General features: G+C 40.2%; 3 protein-coding genes across 5 annotated transcripts in view; 2 read left to right on the top strand and 1 right to left on the bottom strand.

The window, feature by feature from the left end:
• Nucleotides 1-682: 682 nt before the first annotated feature.
• On the bottom strand, nucleotides 683-11,851 carry LOC143527771 (retinol dehydrogenase 11). The gene is made up of 7 exons (XM_077023062.1): nucleotides 11,554-11,851; nucleotides 5,345-5,485; nucleotides 4,564-4,755; nucleotides 4,205-4,366; nucleotides 3,967-4,083; nucleotides 3,680-3,884; nucleotides 683-1,731 (listed from the first exon to the last, which is right to left on the bottom strand). Exons 1-7 carry the CDS (start codon nucleotides 11,630-11,632, stop codon nucleotides 1,635-1,637), a joined length of 993 nt encoding a protein of 330 aa, XP_076879177.1. The 5' UTR covers nucleotides 11,633-11,851; the 3' UTR covers nucleotides 683-1,634.
• Nucleotides 11,852-12,243: 392 nt separating this feature from the next.
• Nucleotides 12,244-14,974, top strand: tmed3 (transmembrane p24 trafficking protein 3). 2 transcript variants are annotated; one of them, XM_077023064.1, is made up of 4 exons: nucleotides 12,385-12,525; nucleotides 12,983-13,038; nucleotides 13,167-13,412; nucleotides 14,181-14,974. In XM_077023064.1, exons 2-4 carry the CDS (start codon nucleotides 13,000-13,002, stop codon nucleotides 14,412-14,414), a joined length of 519 nt encoding a protein of 172 aa, XP_076879179.1. In that variant the 5' UTR covers nucleotides 12,385-12,525; nucleotides 12,983-12,999; the 3' UTR covers nucleotides 14,415-14,974. The 2 variants fall into 2 exon arrangements, with proteins under 2 accessions (XP_076879178.1, XP_076879179.1); XM_077023063.1 differs by lacking the exon at nucleotides 12,983-13,038 and having other exon boundaries at nucleotides 12,244-12,525.
• Nucleotides 14,975-15,498: 524 nt separating this feature from the next.
• frmd5b (FERM domain containing 5b) overlaps nucleotides 15,499-18,514 on the top strand; it is a 28,951-nt gene continuing 25,935 nt past the window's right edge. The window contains exon 1 of one of the 2 annotated variants that reach the window (XM_077023058.1): nucleotides 15,499-16,036. In XM_077023058.1, coding sequence (XP_076879173.1) covers nucleotides 15,932-16,036 — 105 coding nt within the window. In that variant the 5' untranslated portion in view covers nucleotides 15,499-15,931. Of the gene's footprint in view, nucleotides 16,037-16,146; nucleotides 16,331-18,514 lie in introns of those variants that run through there. The other variant, XM_077023059.1, reaches the window with a different exon arrangement.

Here is an 18,514-nt window from a genome sequence, read left to right as displayed (position 1 = left end):
CGTACTACCTCTCTTCCTCTCACTGGCCAATTTTATTATGACAGTCAGGACAGACAGCAAATAGGCTTCCGCCAGTGGCCCTCAGGGGACCCCAATAGTGCTTTTCCAAATTGTCTAGGAGATGAAATGTGGGTAGGTGGGGTAAAGGGGTAATAAAACTGCCCAGTAGTAGTGGATCTGCAGGAAGATCGCCAGTGTTCTCTTTATGGAGTGGATCTTCAAGAAGGCCTTTAGACTGAGAACTGTGAGTACATTTGGGTAAAAAGAACTCTGGTGAAATATAACTGGCTGGTGAAATTAGACTGATTCTGCAAGACACTCAAACTTTTTGCATCGTGTCAGAGGTGGAAGCCATCCAAAGATACAGAGGTCCTTCTCCTCTCTGCTGTTCCCTTTAGAAGCCACTGCTGGGAAGGCTGGAAGATAACTCAGTTTTGCTCAGAGGTTTGAATTTTGTGCTTGCAGGAATCTGGAAAGAGCACTTGATTTCTGAATGGGATTTTGGAGACACCTGGTCGTTCACATCTCCTTATCACTTCTCCAGCCCAGCTAACGATGGTGAATACGTTGGACGGAGAACTGATAAGGGCATGTGCTTGACACTCACAACCACAACCATTTAGGCCAGATCAAAGGATGCAAGCAATACATGACAGAAAATGAGTGAGTCTTACTCGTTGGATTTACCCATTCTATATGATTTTTACTTGACAATATATATTGCTGTATACACCAAATTTAAATGTTATATTTTTACACTAGAGCAGCTTCATAAAAGCACTATGATAAGACAAACACTAGTCAAAACATACCGATGTAGAAATCATTTGAAATATTACTTCTAACCCTTGAGGGTTAACAAAAAGTGGATGGAAAAAGAATATGCATGTTTCATAAATGAAGTAATAACCTATTGACAAACAATTTTTTGGGTACTACTGCAAGCATTTCTATCTGAGAATGGTACTAAACAAAACTACTCATTGGTACGGCTGCATGGACTTGCTGTTGTGTATGTGCCTTTGTTTCCCTACTCTTGAGTTTTTCAGTGGTTTCCTAATATTAGTATATTAGAAAATCAGACTACATATGCAAAGGGGGTGTATGCAGGTGTAATAGCTTTATGCATCGCACAGCGCTTTTGAAAATATATATTTAGAACTTGTATTAGAACATTAAAACTTAGATAATTTAATGTACTCTCACTTTAGTGTACTCTCATTAACCTTGACCACTGAAATCATAACTGACAATATAATGTTTTTTATTAATATGGTAAAATTAACAACAGGACAAGCATTAGCAGCTGCACCAATGAGCAAAATCCCTAAGGATGCCAAAAAAAGTCTAAAGATCAAATTCCAAAGCATAAAAAAAGGAAAAAGGTGAGATGAGAGATGAGTAAATCCTTCATAAGAAGGCAGGGATAAATCTTAAGGCATAGGGCAACATTACAGAACAAACAGTTCTAGCTAGTGTTTCTGATTTTGTGTATGCATTAACACAAGCTCTACTGGAGATTCAAACGGAATCAATTGTACATATTTTTTCCCATAACACATAATCCATAAGACATCAATTTACATTTTTGTAAAGGAATGTAAAGGTCTGTGAGAGTTCAGTGTACTGGGTCTTCATGGCAGGCCTACCATGGATGCGCTGAGGTCCCACAGCCTGCAGGCGGCGCTGTCACTCTTCGCTGCAGGAGCTTCTTCTTTAGGAGCACAGTCACTATTAAACAAATAAAGAATGCAGCACACATTCAGTGTCAGAAACATAATAACGCAACAGAACCTTTACCAAACCTTCATAAAGATCCTTTACAGGCGACTTCACTTGTAGCAGGACCCTTAAAACAATATTTCTGAAGTAATGCAGATTTGTTTGTGTGTGTGTGATCATTTACCAAATCAGGATTTTCCAGCAGCCTATCATAAACATACAAAAACTTTGTGGTGCAAAATTATTCACAAAATGTAAACAAACTAAATTATAAACAATAACTGGCCCCCAGGCACGCTCTATACATACATACACACACACACACACACACACACACACACACACACACACACACACACACACACACACACACACACACATTTATATTTTTTATTTATTTATATATAATTATAATAATATTTTTAAAGGACTTTGAACAGGACTTTGTTCCAGATCTACCACTATATCTCACAAGTAGGGTTTATGTTGTTTTCTGAAGTACATTGCTTTTAAGACAATCTCATTTTTCATTCCTTCCAGAACCTGATTCAAATCACTGTCTGTGCTTTGATAACAATGAAAGCCTTATCATACCACCATTGCTTGAATAATGAAGATTAATAATGTTCTATCTCAATTCTTTTTGCCTCTTGTGTAACAAGTTACGTCTTTCACAAGATCAAAACTAACGTAAGATCAAGGTGGTGAATAGCAAGTATTTTGCATACAAATTTTTGTTTGTATAAAAATTTTTGTTTGTATGTAATAATTTTTTTTTTACTTTAAAATTGTTCAATTGGGAACAGAACTGATGGTAGAGGGACAGTGTTTATTCGAGTTCAACGGTGTGTGATGTTACAGGAAGCAGTGCAACAAAGCAGTTCATAGAATCATTATTGCCATTCAAAAGGAAATACCTCACTATGATGAACATTTTACCTTTCTCAGTTTCCTGGCAAAACAATGACAAGTCACGTATGCATCCTTTTACATGATGTCAATAACTTCGGAGGACACATAACTGCATTTTTGATTTAGGTTAGTTGTAAGACTATAATTCACATACATTAGTAATATTATTAGAATTCTGCATGAGTGCACTTTTGTTTAGTATTTTTGTTTAAAAAAAATGTAGCAGGTCACTACATTTAATAGGAAATGTCCATCACTACTCCAGGCCAAGCCATGTATATAAAAAGAACTTCTTTATATATGTGTGACGGTGCACCACTGACTCCTCTCTCGGATTCATCTGTGTCTGTTTGTGTCTGTGTCTTCGTGGGTGTGGTTCTGAGGGTGTGTGTTCATCTGTCATTCGTCTCACCTGTCTTTTGTCTCGTTTGCATTATGCGTTGCACTTGTGTCTTGTTGTCTGTATATTTAGTGTCTGCTAATGTTGTGTTCATTGCTTGTCTTTGAGTTCCTCCGTGCTGGAGTGTTAGTGTTAACTATAATAAACTAAGCTGTTTACACTGCTCTCCCCTTGGTGTCCTGCCTCACACTTGCATCATTACAATATGCACATTACATTTTACATATTCAAATAGACGCATACACTAGAAATGTCATATTTCTCTTAAATTATATTAAAATGTAATATTGTAACAAAAACTAAATAAATACATAATGTATACATGAATGCTAAATCTATAGGTAGAAAAAATATATATTTTAATTAGTGATGTTACATTCCCAGGGTCAGGTGGCCTAAATGGTGGTTATGAATTCATCATCCTTCAGGATGGAAAATTAAACTACATTTAGAAATATGAATAATGTTTCTCTGTGTAAAAAATATGCATAAAGACTGTAGTACATTTTTTATTCATTCCCAGTATTTATAATGTTGGCAGTCTAAATAGATATTCATCAAGGGATAGAGATGTTCATCAGGAGATAGAGATGTTCATCAGGAGATAGAGATGTTCATCAGGAGATAGCCCATATATCCACTAACCTGTAGTAGAGGCCCGTGCTGTCCTGGATGTTCTCATCCACTGCACAGTAGATGGTGGTCTGAGCACCCTCCCAAGGAGTTTTGAAAAAAATGCGTAAACACCTGAGCAAGATTTTCATCCACAGAGCCATGGTTGGGAAAAAATGCCGGCCCAGCTCAGTGTAAACGACCCCAGGATGTAAAGAATACACACTTACACCTGTACCTGTGGGTGACACCAAAGCTTACACATAGCGGCCATAGTGACTGGAAGCATATTAGCATGTGTATGTAGAAAGGAAGCTGACCCTTCAGTCTGGCTGCAAGCTCACGGCTGAACAGAACATTAGCCAGCTTGCTCTGCTGATAGCTCTTTGCTGGATCATAGTCTTTGTCCAGATTTATGTCATCAAAATGTATCTGGCCTAAGACATAAACAAACCTAATAAGCATCAAACACTTCAGCAAACAGAAAGCAATAGTATCAAGCCAAAGTAGAAGGTTGTGTTAAAAACATCCAGTTCCTGGACAAAGTACAACTCCCACCTTTCTCATGGGCCAGACTGGACACATTGACAATTCGGCTAGGGGTTGATTTTTTCAGCTTGTCCAACAGGAGGTTGGTCAGTAGAAAATGACCAAGGTGATTCACCCCAAACTGCATCTCAAAGCCATCTTCCGTCTTCCATTTTGGGCACATCATTATCCCTACAAAACAAGCCTAACTAAGATTTGTCTTGAATCACTCCACTGTGAAACAGAGATCAACATCAGAGACGCCTGGGCTGCATGCTGTATCAAATCATCAGTACCTGGTAGGCATCAACACCCTCTATATGGTGCATTTCAGAAATTTAGAAAAGCACAATGTTTGTAATAGAAGCTTAGCTTCTAGTAACGATCACCTGCATTATTGATGAGGATGTCAAGTCTGTCCTCATGCTCCTGGACGTCTTTGGCCAGAGCTCTGACACTCTGCAGGGAGGCCAGGTCCAGCTTCTTCACCACCACATTACCATTTCTGCTCCTCTTCCTGATCTCTTCTGCTGCAGTGCGTGCTCTGTCCAAGTCTCGGCAGGCCAAGATCACTCGTGCGCCTGAGAGACAGAAAACATTAGTTACACAATCACACAATTATACACATTTAAGCTGTCCATGACGATTTTCTCTGAACGTGATTATGTTTCATAATATTTTGACTTCCAATGCATCAAACAGAAAAGGAATTTGAGGTTAGGGTAAGTTGTAGTAGTGGGTTTAGTAAGTAGTAACATCACTATCACTTATTGTTACATCACTACTGAATAGTGATTTTGCGTTTTGCAGGTATAAAACACAAAAAGCATTGATGTGTACCTTAAAGATAGAATTTAAGATACACTGATGATGTTCATGCAGTCTCAACTATGGACTTTATAACTTAAAATACCATAGATGTTAGATTAAAATGTCCACTCTAATACTGATAGTGTGTGGCATTGACTCTCCCAGTAAAAACATAAAAATTCTTATGACCTCTGATTTGCATTTCTCATTATGTGTATTTGAAAAAGGTTCAGGAATCTGCCTCAGTAGTGATGTTTTGGGAATCTGCTTCAGTAGTGATGATATTTTGGGTGTCTTTCTCAGTAGCAATGTTACTGGATCTCAATTCATATGGTACTATCTTTACTATTACAAGCTCACCTCTTTTGGCTATGTCCACTGCTGTCTCTTTTCCAATCCCTGTGTTGGCTCCTGTGATCAAGACTGTTTTGCCATCCAAGCAAGCTTTGCTTCGACAAACTCCACCTGCCTTCCATCTCTGCAGTGCCAAGATCCCAACACCTAGTTTGGAGTACAATTAAATTTATTATCATTCAAGATTTACTCAAGTGAAGAGTATATACAACAAATTTCAGTGAGAAAATCATGAAATATGTACCTCAAAATACATTAATTCAATGAATTAAGTAAATCACATGACCAAGCACTCCTGTAAGAGTTTCACAACACTCAACCTAACAAGTACGGTATGCTGGTAACAGCTATTTCAAAATTTTCACCCAGCTTCTGATATGCAGGTAAAACAGGTGGTTAAAACAAGTCAATTTCTGTTATTTTCAGGATGATTGGATGCATCTTTCAGCATCTAAAAAATGTAAGTCAGACTCAGTATGCTTTAAACTATTGTGAATTGTGGAGGTGGGGCCTCTATTTGACGGTGTGGGACTACACCCGTGGGGAATTAGGGTAGGAGTGCAAACCTGATAAAAGAGAGTGAGGGGACCGCTCGTTTGGAACTGAGTAAGAGTCTGAGCGGTGTGTAAAGGGTGAGGAAGGGTGTTGTTTGCTGTGAATAGAGTAGCCGGCGACGAAGACAGATAGTAAGGGGTTTAATTGGTCCTGTGCCAGGAGAGGAGTAACGACTGCCTCCTTTAGAAAGTTAGACGGGATGGTGCAGCTTTATGTTTAGATGGGTCTCTGAGTGGACTGCCAAACTGCAACAGGGAAGCTGTTTAGCGCCGTCTCAACTAAAACAATTTCCAAGAGGAGTCGGATGACACCATAAGCTCAGACCCCAGGGGAGTGTCTTGCCAGCAATCGAGCTAAGCAGATTTTACAGTGTCTTGTGATGGCTTTATGTGTTTTAATTGGTGGCCAGGAATTTAGGGGTAGGTCAATTAGCTGGCTGTCTGAGTGGTTTGGGTGGCCCCCTTGCCTCTTTTAGAGTGCAGTTGTAATATAGTGCGATAGTTGCAGTTCCCTCAACATGTGATTGTGTGTTGGGTATTTTTTGGGGGGTGCATAGTAATTTATTGGGTGGGTCCATTTAAATCATGCTTGTGGCAATCGTCTGACTCCCTCTTTATACCGTATTTTCCGGACTATAAGCCGCTACTTTTTTCCCCGTGATTTGAACCATGCGGCTTATACAAAGGTGCGGCTTTTCTGTAGATTTTTCTTCACTCGTCAAGGGGCGGAGCAGAAAGTTAATCAGGTGGTAGGTCAAAGTTGTAAATCAAAGAAGAAAGTGCTCAATTTCATTTAGCACATGCAAGCAGCAGGCACGATGGAGAAATTTTTTCAAACCAACGTGTTGTGCCAAATTCCGACTCCCCTCGTTTGCATATGCATAATGACGCTACAGGTGATATTATTTATGCATAGAAACATTGTTACGACCCGCCCCTGTCTAGGTAGGTAGAACAAAGAAAGACACGGAGGGGTGGAGGTGAATTGCGAGAGCTAGGACACAGACACAAAGGTTTCAATTGCCACGTTTTACTTTGTGTTGAACAACAGACAAACAAATAAACTTCTTATAAGTGGACTGAGGACCGTGCCAAAGGAAAGAAACAAAAATAAGACCACTAACCTACCTGACCAAACCTAACCTCAATAACATACATACACGGCACGTGCCCCCAAACTAGTGTTTTAACAAAGGGTTCCCCTACGTGAATGTAATGTAAGGGCCCAACTAAACTGTCCACTTATAAGAAAATACAAAACAAAAACATCGCATACAAACACCAACCAAACAAACAATAACGTATCTCAGTCTATTTGCCGTCAACATGCCCATCTCTATAGACAAGACAGAATCCTTTGCACTTTCCAAATCGTTATGTTTATTACATTTACCGAAGCGCAGACAGCGCACATAAAAAACTTTTACATAGAACATGTGTGACTCAAACAACGATGAGCACAGGACGCTGCGCGAATGCACATTAAATTTAATTCAAGGTGTCCTGGATTACCTTTCTTGAAGGTAGATTTATGATTACCCTTTTCACCAGTCTTCGAGCCATCAGTAACTACCAACTACCAGTAACTATTTGCTGATTAATATCGATATAATACTAGTTTTAACATGTTGCTTCTGTACACAGTCAGGAAACAGCTCAAATACATTTTTAATAACACTAAACCCCGGATTGGATCGAATCGGATCGAATCGATTAAATCGGATTAAATCGGATTAAATCGAAATAAATCGATTCTTAATCTCCGGAATTGGATCGATTCTTGGAATTTGAATCAATACCCAGCCCTAGCTCTATAGTCCAGAAAATATGGTATTTGTATCATTAAATAAAGCTACCTTGGTTAACTTACCCAGTGTTTGTGCGAGTGGTTGCACAAAGCCCCTGATCTGGACCGTACCAGGTTAAAAAGGTGGTCGGAGAATTATGTTATCTTGTGGTTTATTACACTGTGGGCAGTGGGATCTTCCATTTAATTCATAAAAATTATTATGATGTCTGTGGCTGAGGGTAACAACCTGCAACAAGGGGAAGGGGTTAGACAGGAAGAGGTAGGTCAGGTACATGGGGTTTCAAGTTTGTTGTAAGTTGCTCGGCCTGTTTTTTTTTCCAGGAGAAATTTTCAGTGGTCAGATTGGGCTAAACAATTTGAGTTAGCCGTAAATGTGAATAATTGGGATGAGTCCCTTAAACTTATGTTTATGTCCCTACTGTAGTTGTGCCATGCACATGAGATCTATTGTGGTCTTCCAGGTGAAGCTAAGAGTAATTACACCTGAAAAGTAGCCCATGTCCATGTTTCCATGTTTAGAGATTTGTCACAGTAAGCCTCAAGTGGTGTTTCCCATCTCTAATCATTCTGAAACGTAGGATCTGGCATGCTGCTGCTAATGAAGGGAATATTGGAATTGTGGGACAATAGCAGACAGTCTCCCAATTTAATACCTTAGCTGTAGTGATAGAGTTGTTGGTGGCTGATATCCCTTCTCAAGATATTCTCCTGGGGTTTGATTTTCTCGCAAAATATGGAGTTGTATTGGATTTTGCAGAGAAGCAATGTTGCATTATGGGAAACGAATTTGCCCTTTTTAAGTTGCACAGATGTGGAACCCCCACCTGTTGTTGGGGTTCAGTCATATAAAACAGTTCTTCCTCGTAGTGAGGATATTGTTTCTGGGGCTGTTAATGGAGTAGGAAATGGGTTAGAAGATATGTTGGAGCCATCTGCCTCCTTCATGAATCGTTGTGATGTTTTGGTGGCCTGGGTTATAAGTAAAGTGAGAAGAGGTGCCATTCTAGTTTGTATTAATATCACTGATGCTGAACTGTTGTTTGGGGGGGGGGGGGTATAAATGAAGATACTGGGGTGAAAAGTTGAACAATGAGGCTGGTGGGAAGCAAAACAGTTGATCTTTTGATTCCTTGGTAGAACAACTGGGAGTTAATAAAAATGAATTTGGACACATTTGGCTTGTTGGTTTTCCACATTGGACTTCAAGTAGACATAGACCCAAAAGGATAGACATGAAGCTGCATTTACTACACAATATGGGGCATTTGAGTTTAATGTTTTGAGTTTTGTGCTTTGTAATAGTACAAGTACATTTTAGAGACATATGAATGTAGTACTAGCTGAGTTATAGTGGAATACGTGCCTTATGAATATTATTGTTTGTGGAGCATTTATCCCATTTAGTTGAAGTTTTATGTAAATTGTGTCAGGCCAACTTAAATATGAAACGTTGCAAGTGTTGGCAAACCCTGTTTGCCTTCCTAGTACATTACCTGGGCCATGTGATTTCTGGAAAGGGAGTTGAGCCACATCCGGCTAAAGTAGAAGCTACACGTGAGTGCCCTGTGCCCAAGAATCAGACTGAAGCCAGGAGTATTGTGGGGTTGGCTTCTTATTATAGGCTTTTTGAACAGAACAAGGTAGACATTTTGAGTCTCAGTTGTTCAAGGAGGTGTGTCAGATATTCATAAAATGCTTACTTCCCCATACCATCCACAGTCAGATGGCTTGGTGGAACATTTTAACTGCACACTACTTGCAATGTCGTCTCTGTTTGTGGAAGTTAACCAGGCAAATTGGCATTCACTGTTGCCATGTCATGATGGCATACCGAAGTAGTGTGCATGCAAGTACTGTGTTTGCTCCATATAAAGTGTTGTTTGGAAGGGAAATGTTGTAGCTGTTGACATTATGCTTAATTTGGAAGGAGGAGAAGGTTAACAAATATGTTATTCTTCTGTTAACAAATATGTTTCCAAATTGGCAGATTTTTTTACTGTAGTTTCCGCTTTGAGATGACACAGGACTTCAAGCCGGCAGAAGCTGACGTTTGAGTTTAAGGCATATAGCCTTAAAGTATTTTCCTAAAGGCGAGTTGGTGTGGTTTGGGAATAAAGCTACACTGCAGAGGAGCTTTAATGGCCCCTATAGAGTATTGGAGAGGCTCACTGATGTGTTATATAAATGGTCCCTAGTGCAGGGTGGACCTGAACAGGTGTTGCGCTTTAATCTCCTTTAGCCATATCTGTCTCCTCTCCCAGAACCTTTAAGAACCAGAGAGGAACATCCAGGATCATCGTTGCTACCTCCTAGGCAAAGGTGCTCTAGCCACCAGGCTGGGGTCCCTGTTAGGTCTGATATATGCAGTGAAGTGATAGGGGAGCCTGTGCGAGAGTCTATGGGGGACAGTCCTGGACCTGTTGGAGTGGAGTCTCTGCAGGAGTTGGAATTGGAGGTCTCGGAGAGGAAAGACACCAAGGCTCCCAGGGAAGCCAGCTTCCAGGAGGGGTTGATGTAGTGAGGGGGGCTGAATTTGTAGAGGAGATATCAAATAGTTTAGATGGGGACTGTATGGTTAGAGGGGGAAGAGGGGGGTCTTTTAATTAGTGTGTTTTAATTTAATTAATGTGTTTTATTTGTGGCTAGAAATATAGGGGTATGGCAATTAGCTGGTAGGCTGGTTGAGTTGTTTGGGTGGCCCCCTTGTTTAAGGTGGTGTGGTGTTCCTTTTAGAGAGTGCAATGGTATAAATTATTTGTAGTTGCATTTCCCTCAAGTGGTGATTTAAAACGTGAAAGTGTGTGTTGGGTATTTTGGGGTGCATAATTTATTGTGTAGGTCTTTTAAAATCAGCTCCGGGCCAATGATTGTCGCAGTTGCCTGACTCCCTCTTTATTTGCAACATCAAATAAAGCTATCTTTGTTAACTTACCCAGTGTTTGTGTGAGACGTTATGCAAAGCTTCTGATCCGGACCTTACCAGGTTACAAAGGTGATTGCAGTATTACATTATCTAGTGAATTTGTGGTTTATTACACAATTTTTAGTAATACGGTGTGTGTCAATTTAATTTATAACCCTTAAATTCTTGAAGGGGCTGCTTTTTTCCAAGTATTTGTCAGATGAGATTAGGGTGACCAGGTGTCAAGCATTTTCATTACTTTTCACATGTCCCGCAAATTGAGACGCTGTCCCACTTTGTTATTGACAGTCAGACTCCACATTTGAAATGTGTTTTATAATCTGGCATTTATGAATTAGCTGTGTTGGGGGAAGCAGTGAAGTGAGAGCTGTCATCAGGGCCAGGGCGGGTTGTTTGATCATGTCAATCAAATGGGAACGCAGACACAGGTAAAGAGCGCGCCCACCAACACAAACAATACAAATGAGGTCACCGGCACGAGATATGGAGGAAAGCACGACCCTTTGGGGAACCAAACTATTTTAAACGCACATTTAAAATAAGTTGTTATTTGCAGGTTTCCCACATTGTCCCACACGAACAGCCTTTGCTCCACGTTTGGTGAATTGGGTCACCCTAGATGAGATCTGTTTAACGCAAACAGCATCGGTGCATAATGTGATGCCTAAAAATCAGCAATGTTATATGTTTATTACATATAACATGGAAGACTAACCACATCAACTAGTGTCCTGTAACTGAATTCAGGGACTGGAATAGTTCGTCACTCCTCCAAAATCTTCAGATACACATAAACTAGCAAGTAAATTATATCTTATCTTTTTCAGACATTATAAAAGTTAAGTAGCACTATAAAAGAAATATTATTGGTACAATATTTTAAGATAACTGATGGAATGTAATAATTGGTTACTGTAATAAAAGCTACCTGCAACAAGGGCAAACGAGATCCCAAAGTGATGTTCTTCCACGAACTGTTGCACTGTCTTCACGTAGTCCTGCAACATTGTAATCCAGGTATTACCTTTAGATAGCTAACGAGTATGACCAATATATTCCTATGGAGGAAGCATATGTTCTCCCGTTAAATTGTGTGAATGAAACTAGCAAACACACTTTAAGCCCATATAATGTTGATCCTTGCGTTACAGCAACACGTTAATAATAACCGAAAGTTGGAAATACGTGACAGGGATAAAATATAAAGAATGAAGCATTTTCCGGGTTCGTCCCCTCACTGGTAAAATACGCCAAAATAAAAGCTTAACATCCGAGACAAAATAGCATAATTATGAAGATATATGTTGTAATCATAAAAAGCAGGCAATTACCGACGATTAAAAGTTTCTCTGGAGCGGCAGTTGCCAAAACTATATCCAGCTTTATTCCGCAACCAACAGTTTTTGTTATTGTTCCTATATACAAACAGGATATTATGACTTTGGGGGGGGGGGGGATTATAATTATTATATATTTATATATTTTATAATTATTATATATTTATATAATACCACGGGCATATACCACCATCAACATCTCCCCAGCGTGCTGATTGTGAGTCACTAATTTAGTTTTAATTTGAACTTCTAACGTGAAATAACCCGGAAATATCCTCGTCCTCATGCCACGTCAGTGTTTTATTCTCGTGTACGTAAAGGTTGACAGATTTATATATTCTTTGGAACTGTCAGAGTTAATTAAGCTACCTCATATTTGATTTAAAATCCGGTACTGGTCTTTGCTCACCTGAAGCAACATGCGGCGCGCGGGACTGTTAATTGTGACACTGTACACAGCTTTGATCGGTGCCACTGAACTAACGTTTGAATTACCGGATAACGAGAAACAATGTTTCTACGAGGACTTGGAAGAGGGAATCAAGTTTGATATCGACTTTCAAGTAAGGTTAACAGTGGGTTAAAGCTTTAATATGCAGTAACAACGTTAATTTTTATTTATTTAATTTTGAACCAAAATGTGAGAATTATTTTTTTAAACCCAAGACCAGAAATGATATGTGCATTCTTCGTCACTTTGCAGCTGTCATAAACTTGCAATTTTAACCAAGTAATACTGTGCAGACTGTGTAATAGTTTTCCCTCAAACCAACCTCATAATAACTTGGTTATATTAACTTAATATAGTTAAACAACCTTCCTTGTCTATAGGCATTTACACTATCTCAAAGGATACGTTTTCCCTTCCATGAATTATGTACATGGGCTCTTCTCATTACCTTAAGTGATATCAGGGGACACAGCATATAATCTACACTGCCCCTGGATAATGTTTTCAGAGTGTTCAGATTTTATGGCTGGGAACGGCAAGGTTTTTTATGTATGAATTCACATTGACAGAATTGCAGATCCTGGATATGAAGAACCAAGCAGAGCAGCAATGCAACACTACAAATGCAAGTTATGCATGTAGAATGAGTGCAGTTGATGGTGTCACATGTGCAACCTTGAAAGACTTGGACTTTTCTTTGAGCCTTGTAAAAACAATGTTTGTGACTGGGTTTAAATCTGTGTTGGATTGCAGGTTATTGCTGGAGGCAACTATGATGTTGACTGCTTTGTGACGGACCCAATGAATAATGTCCTTTATGAAGAACGGAGGAAGCAGTATGACAGCTTCAGTCATACAACTGCTCTGAAGGGTGTTTACAAAGTCTGCTTCAGCAATGAATTCTCCACTTTTTCTCATAAAACTGTGTATTTAGACTTCAGAGCTGGAGAAGACAATTCGTTACTGCCAGACATGAACAAGGCAACAGCGCTCACCCAGGTAAAACATACACCACTTGCAAACACATATTGATTTATTTAGTTAACTTGTGTTAGTCAAAGAAAAGTAAGAAGTTATTGTAATTGTTGAAGAGAAGGTAAACTATTAAATGAATTTGTAAATCACAGTAGTGGAGAGAAATTAAGTAAGTGTACTTAAGAGCTCACTTCAAATATCTGAACTTTAATAAAGTTTTAAAGACTTTTACCCAGCTACTTTTCAAAGTAAAATAACTTATTTCCCTCTCAAGTGCTTTCTGTAGAATACATCAGCACCCGTTACTCTCAGTTGGACTAATCTGGTCTCTGTAAAATATCTGAAAGAATATGATCCACTTTCAGATTAGAGCAGTCACACCACAGCACACCACAGAACCAACTGATTTTGTTTCAGCTGATACAAACAGAAGATAGAGAGAAGCTAAAGAGCTAAATCTGCAACAACAATCAGAATAATGTCAGACCTGCGGAGGGTGGTGCATTGTGGAGGTCTGTCTGCAGCCACACACACTTGCCCTCACTCAGAGTCCACCATAACATTTTATTAAATAAGAAAAAGCAAAAAGTGTAACTCGCAGGATTTTACTTTTGATCCAGAAGTATATTTGTTCACTTTTATCCTGTAACTCACGTATTTAAATAGATGACTTCTACTTGTATGAAAATGTTTTACCATGGGTATCTCTTCTTTGTCAGATGTAGGATTTATTTTTGTCCTCTGCTAATAAATAACGAAATGTCTCTCTAAGGCCTATTTTCCCTTCCACAGATGGAGTCTGCTTGCTTATCCATCCATGAGATTCTGAAGGTTGTGGCTGACTCTCAGACATGGTATCGTCTTCGAGAGGCTCAGGACCGACTCAGGGCAGAAGACCTAAATGAGCGTGTGTCTTTCTGGTCAGTTGGAGAGACAATCATTCTCTTTATGGTCAGCATTGGCCAAGTTCTCATGCTCAAGAGTTTCTTCAGTGAGAAGAAAACCAATGTGTCCACCAGCACATAGACTTTCCACTATCACGTAGATTGCAATCACTTGGCTAAGTCTGCCCCGTTTTTACTGGAAGCTGCCTCAGTTTAAACCTATAATACCAATGATGATGTAGTCAATTACATGAAGCAAGATACCTGTACCTCGTGGCATTGCAATGTTTCATATCTGCAAAGCACTAATCTGTTGGATTACCACATTTGTTGGATACAGTAATTAAGATCCGTTGAGTACAGTAATTAAGGTTAATACCAACCTTTTGCAGTAATACCAACCTTTTGTTTTATATTGTTTGTTTAGTTTTTTCAGCTGAATCCCAGCTTCAGCTGGTCAGCAACTAGAGCTGTATACATGTCTTGTTATTTGATTTCCTCCCCCCACATCCCTTGTGTACTGCTGAGCTATGAAGAGATTGTTTTAATGTTGGACCCTGTGCACTGTAAACCAAAGAAAACTGGTGGTGGTTTTCAGAATTACTTGTCATTTCTTTCTGACTTTATTTTGTTAACACTCTTTGTAACTTGTGTTATCGAGTATGAGTTTAGACAAGTGCAATTACACTCATGTTTTGTGAAGCTTTTGAGAAGTACTGTGTACAGTTCTTTAAAAATTTGTTTCCGTTCTTAACGTATGTGTTGGCTTCATTACCCACGTTATATGACCCTAAACTAAGTGTAATGCAAATTCGTCTAAACATATCAGTACGTAAAATCAATTATCCATTGATTTGAATTCTGTATACCTAGTGATACGTTTTTAAAAATCTCACTTTCATAATGATACTTATGACACTTTATTAGTGGATATTGCCGCCATATGGAGTTATATTTAAATAGTAAAATATACCAACAAACGTTCACTGAAGCACGGGTATCTACAGTTTGTCTCCTGATTCTTCGTTATCTTAAAGATAACGCGCCACTAGCGACTACTAGATGTCGTTTTTAGAAACGTGCCTAATCTTCTGCAGGCGGGTATTGATGAGTCACCATCTAGTGTAGCCCAGGGAAAGCCAGTGATTTTGCGAGCGGATGACATCCATACGGTACTGTTAGGTAGAATGGTCCGAACACAGCTGGGACGATGTCTGTGGGACACGTGTTTTCATCAGTCGCATGAATTTATGTGTTGCATTCTCACACAGTACTCGATTCTCAGGACCAATCGTAACGAACATGTGTATAAGACTACGCTAAATGTGTTATTCGTATGGTCGAAGATGGGCCAGTCGTGAATATCAACAATGGTTTGGACTTCCAATGCATAAAATGCGCCCTAGCCCTCTCCAGAAACGCAGTGAATTAATATGAAAAGCCTGCTGTTCTGCTGAGTGTCCCAGGGTTCCTCAGCGTTCGCGTCAACTCAACTGGCAGCGGAGGACGTAATGTCCATTCCGGAGGATAACTATGATAGGACATTACTCCTCCAAACGCTTTCTTTCGCGCAGGTGGTTGACCGAAGAGAAGACTAATATTTCACCGTTGGTATGTCGCGACCAGCTTAACGCGTTCGCCGGCCGCCACTGACTGGCCATGATGTTGAGTCGACTGATGAGCGGCAGTGTTCGGAGTCTGGACAGAGAATTCAACTGCACCGTCCGGCTCCTGGATGACACGGAATACACCTGCACGGTTCAGGTCAGTTTGGACGTGATTTCATTACATTACAGTTACACACGGCGCAGACACACGTGTTGTCCTTGTTGTCGTGATGCTGCTGCGTAGTAAATTGCTCGTGTTTGTGCATGTACATGGTTAAGACGATTTGCCAATATGTGCAAACGTGGACGTTGGTTTCGGTCTGCATTGCGCAAGTTTCTGAAACGTTTAACGTTTAGAACAAAGTAATGGCTTCGAGAAGGAAACCTGTCATCATTATTCCTAGCTTGTGATACGATCTTACGGGCAAAAACGGGAATGTTGCGTTTCAAGGTAAGCATACAGTTCGGCTTATGCAGCACAGGGAAGATATAGTGATATAGTATCTTTCATCAGTGGTTTCCCTGCTCTGTTCATTTAATGTGACCGGTTCAGTTGTTATGATTCCTGCTTTTGGAGTCTTCCCGTTGTGTGTAAGTCTTACTGCCCTTAGCGTCAGGGCAAGGACTTTAAGAGGAAGGCTGAAGTCATAAAGACATCATTCAGACCATCTGGCATAAGATACATGAACTCAATAACAGTGTTCAGTGACAAAAGGGTTAGGATGAAATTCTGAGTAATCTTAGTCAGCAGAACATTCCTTCATTCCTTCACCGTTTCTTTGCCATGATGTATTAAGGTCAAAGTTAATAAACTCACCATATACTTCTATTCAATTAGGCAGGATTACAGTTACATCACATGTGAATTTTCATGCCCTGGAGTAGGTGTTAGTGATGGACCTTAGAAAGCTGTTGTAGGTGAGGTCATATGGTTGGTGTGTATGAGTGGGGATGTACATGTGGTGTGTTTGGGTGAGGTCATATGTATGATGTGTTTGGGATTGTCAGTCTCCAACCATGACAGTCCTTCGCCCTTGAAATTCTAGATGATGCTGTGGTCTCCATGGCAACAGACTAATTCCATCATCAGTCTCCAGCTGCTCCTGCGCTTGTCAGACGGGAGGCAGCCAGGAAATGTGCACACATGCACACACATACACATACACACGTTTACACACACCACCACCGCTAACACAATGAACAGTCATTCATGGCAGGTGTATTGGAAGATGGCCTCACTCTACAGGGGAGGGATTTGATGGACGGTGAGTGTGAGCAGTGGAGAGAAGGGAGAGAGCATCTCCTCCTTGCTCAACCCCCTCCTCTCCTCCTCCCTCATCACTATCTCCTCCTTATCTCCTCCTCTCCTCCTCCCTATCTCCTCCTTTCTTACTCCTCTCTTCTCTCATCACTATCCTCCTATCCCTCTCCTCTCCTCCTTTTTTATCCCTCTCTTCTCCTCCTCTATCATCCCTCTCTTCTCTCACTCCAGTCCTCTCCTTCTCTTCCCCTCCTCTTCATCCTTCTCCTCCTCTGCTCCTCTCACCTCAACACTCATCACCTCAATCCCCCGTAATTGACTGATGAGGTCAGAGAGGCTTGGTTAGAGACAAAATGCTTATTAGTGAAATATGGTCTCTTGCTTTTGAAAGACTGCTGACTACACTTGGCTCCTGGCTGTCACACATATACAGATTGGACATCTGAATATCTGCTTCTGGTGCTACTACCACATACACACACACTTACCCCCCCCCCCCCCCCCCCCCCCACCACCACCACACACACTAGGCTAATAATGGTGTAAATATTAGCCTAATAGAGTGCTGATTGAAAGTTTGTGAACCACCCAAACATGGTCATTATTTTCTAAAAAAGGTGAAAAATATCTTATCTTGCTACAACATTTCTATGGGATTGAGGTCTGAACTTTGACTGGGCAAATCCAGAGTGCAATTCTTTCTCTTAAGCCATTCATTAGTAGTTTTACTGCAATGCATTGGGTTGCTGTCTTTCAAATGGCACCATCCATTTCTGTCCCAGCTTCAATTCCCTGACTGATGGCAAGAGATTCTGTTCAGGAATTTGTTGATAGACCTGGTTATTTATGGTTCCCTTTATAATATGGAGTTGTACAGATGAGGAGGCAGAAAAGCAAGTCCAGATCTTCACATATCCACTTCCATGCTTCACTGTTGTGAAGAGGTTCTTCTCTTTATATGAAGTGTTGACTTTTCTCCAAACTTGTGATGTGTGTGGGTTGGCCTTTACCTGAACAACTATTTTTCTGGTGCAAGTTTTGATGGCCATCCTCTTTTGGGCAGAGCTGCGGTGATGTTGACTACCCTCCAAAATGATTTTTCTTGCATGGGTGGAGCTGCAATCTTTTGGAGATTGTAGCTTGTATCTTTCCCCAGACTGATGGGCTTCACCACCTTCTTTCACCTTTGTCCTCGAATGTCTCCTTTCCTCTCTGCATTGTTTTATGCCTTGGCACAACAGTGGCTTGGTTGGTTTCCTCTCCCTTTCAATCATTGTGGCTCAAATCTTCTCCCAAGGATGTCTCATTTGATTGGTCTGCTTCACTGATTACTTGAGCACTCAAAATCTTTGAGTCTTTTACCTAATTGACTTT

This window comes from Brachyhypopomus gauderio, chromosome 12 (assembly GCF_052324685.1).
Source record: "Brachyhypopomus gauderio isolate BG-103 chromosome 12, BGAUD_0.2, whole genome shotgun sequence".
In the NCBI taxonomy this organism is placed as follows: domain Eukaryota; kingdom Metazoa; phylum Chordata; class Actinopteri; order Gymnotiformes; family Hypopomidae; genus Brachyhypopomus; species Brachyhypopomus gauderio.
Note: the sequence above shows the minus strand (reverse complement) of the source record. Positions and strands in the feature narration are given on the sequence as shown.

Bases quoted from the DNA above. Each gene is read 5' to 3' on its own strand.
- LOC143527771 (XM_077023062.1), bottom strand. From the start codon at position 11,632: ATGTTGCAGGACTACGTGAAGACAGTGCAACAGTTCGTGGAAGAACAT. The intron at 5,486-11,553 runs GTAGCTTTTATT...ACTCCAAACTAG, and splicing joins CTCGTTTGCCCTTGTTGCAG to GTGTTGGGATCTTGGCACTG. The intron at 4,084-4,204 runs GTGGGAGTTGTA...TTTATGTCTTAG, and splicing joins CAGTCTGGCCCATGAGAAAG to GCCAGATACATTTTGATGAC.
- tmed3 (XM_077023063.1), top strand. From the start codon at position 12,382: ATGCGGCGCGCGGGACTGTTAATTGTGACACTGTACACAGCTTTGATC. The intron at 12,526-13,166 runs GTAAGGTTAACA...GTTGGATTGCAG, and splicing joins AGTTTGATATCGACTTTCAA to GTTATTGCTGGAGGCAACTA. The intron at 13,413-14,180 runs GTAAAACATACA...TCCCTTCCACAG, and splicing joins AGGCAACAGCGCTCACCCAG to ATGGAGTCTGCTTGCTTATC.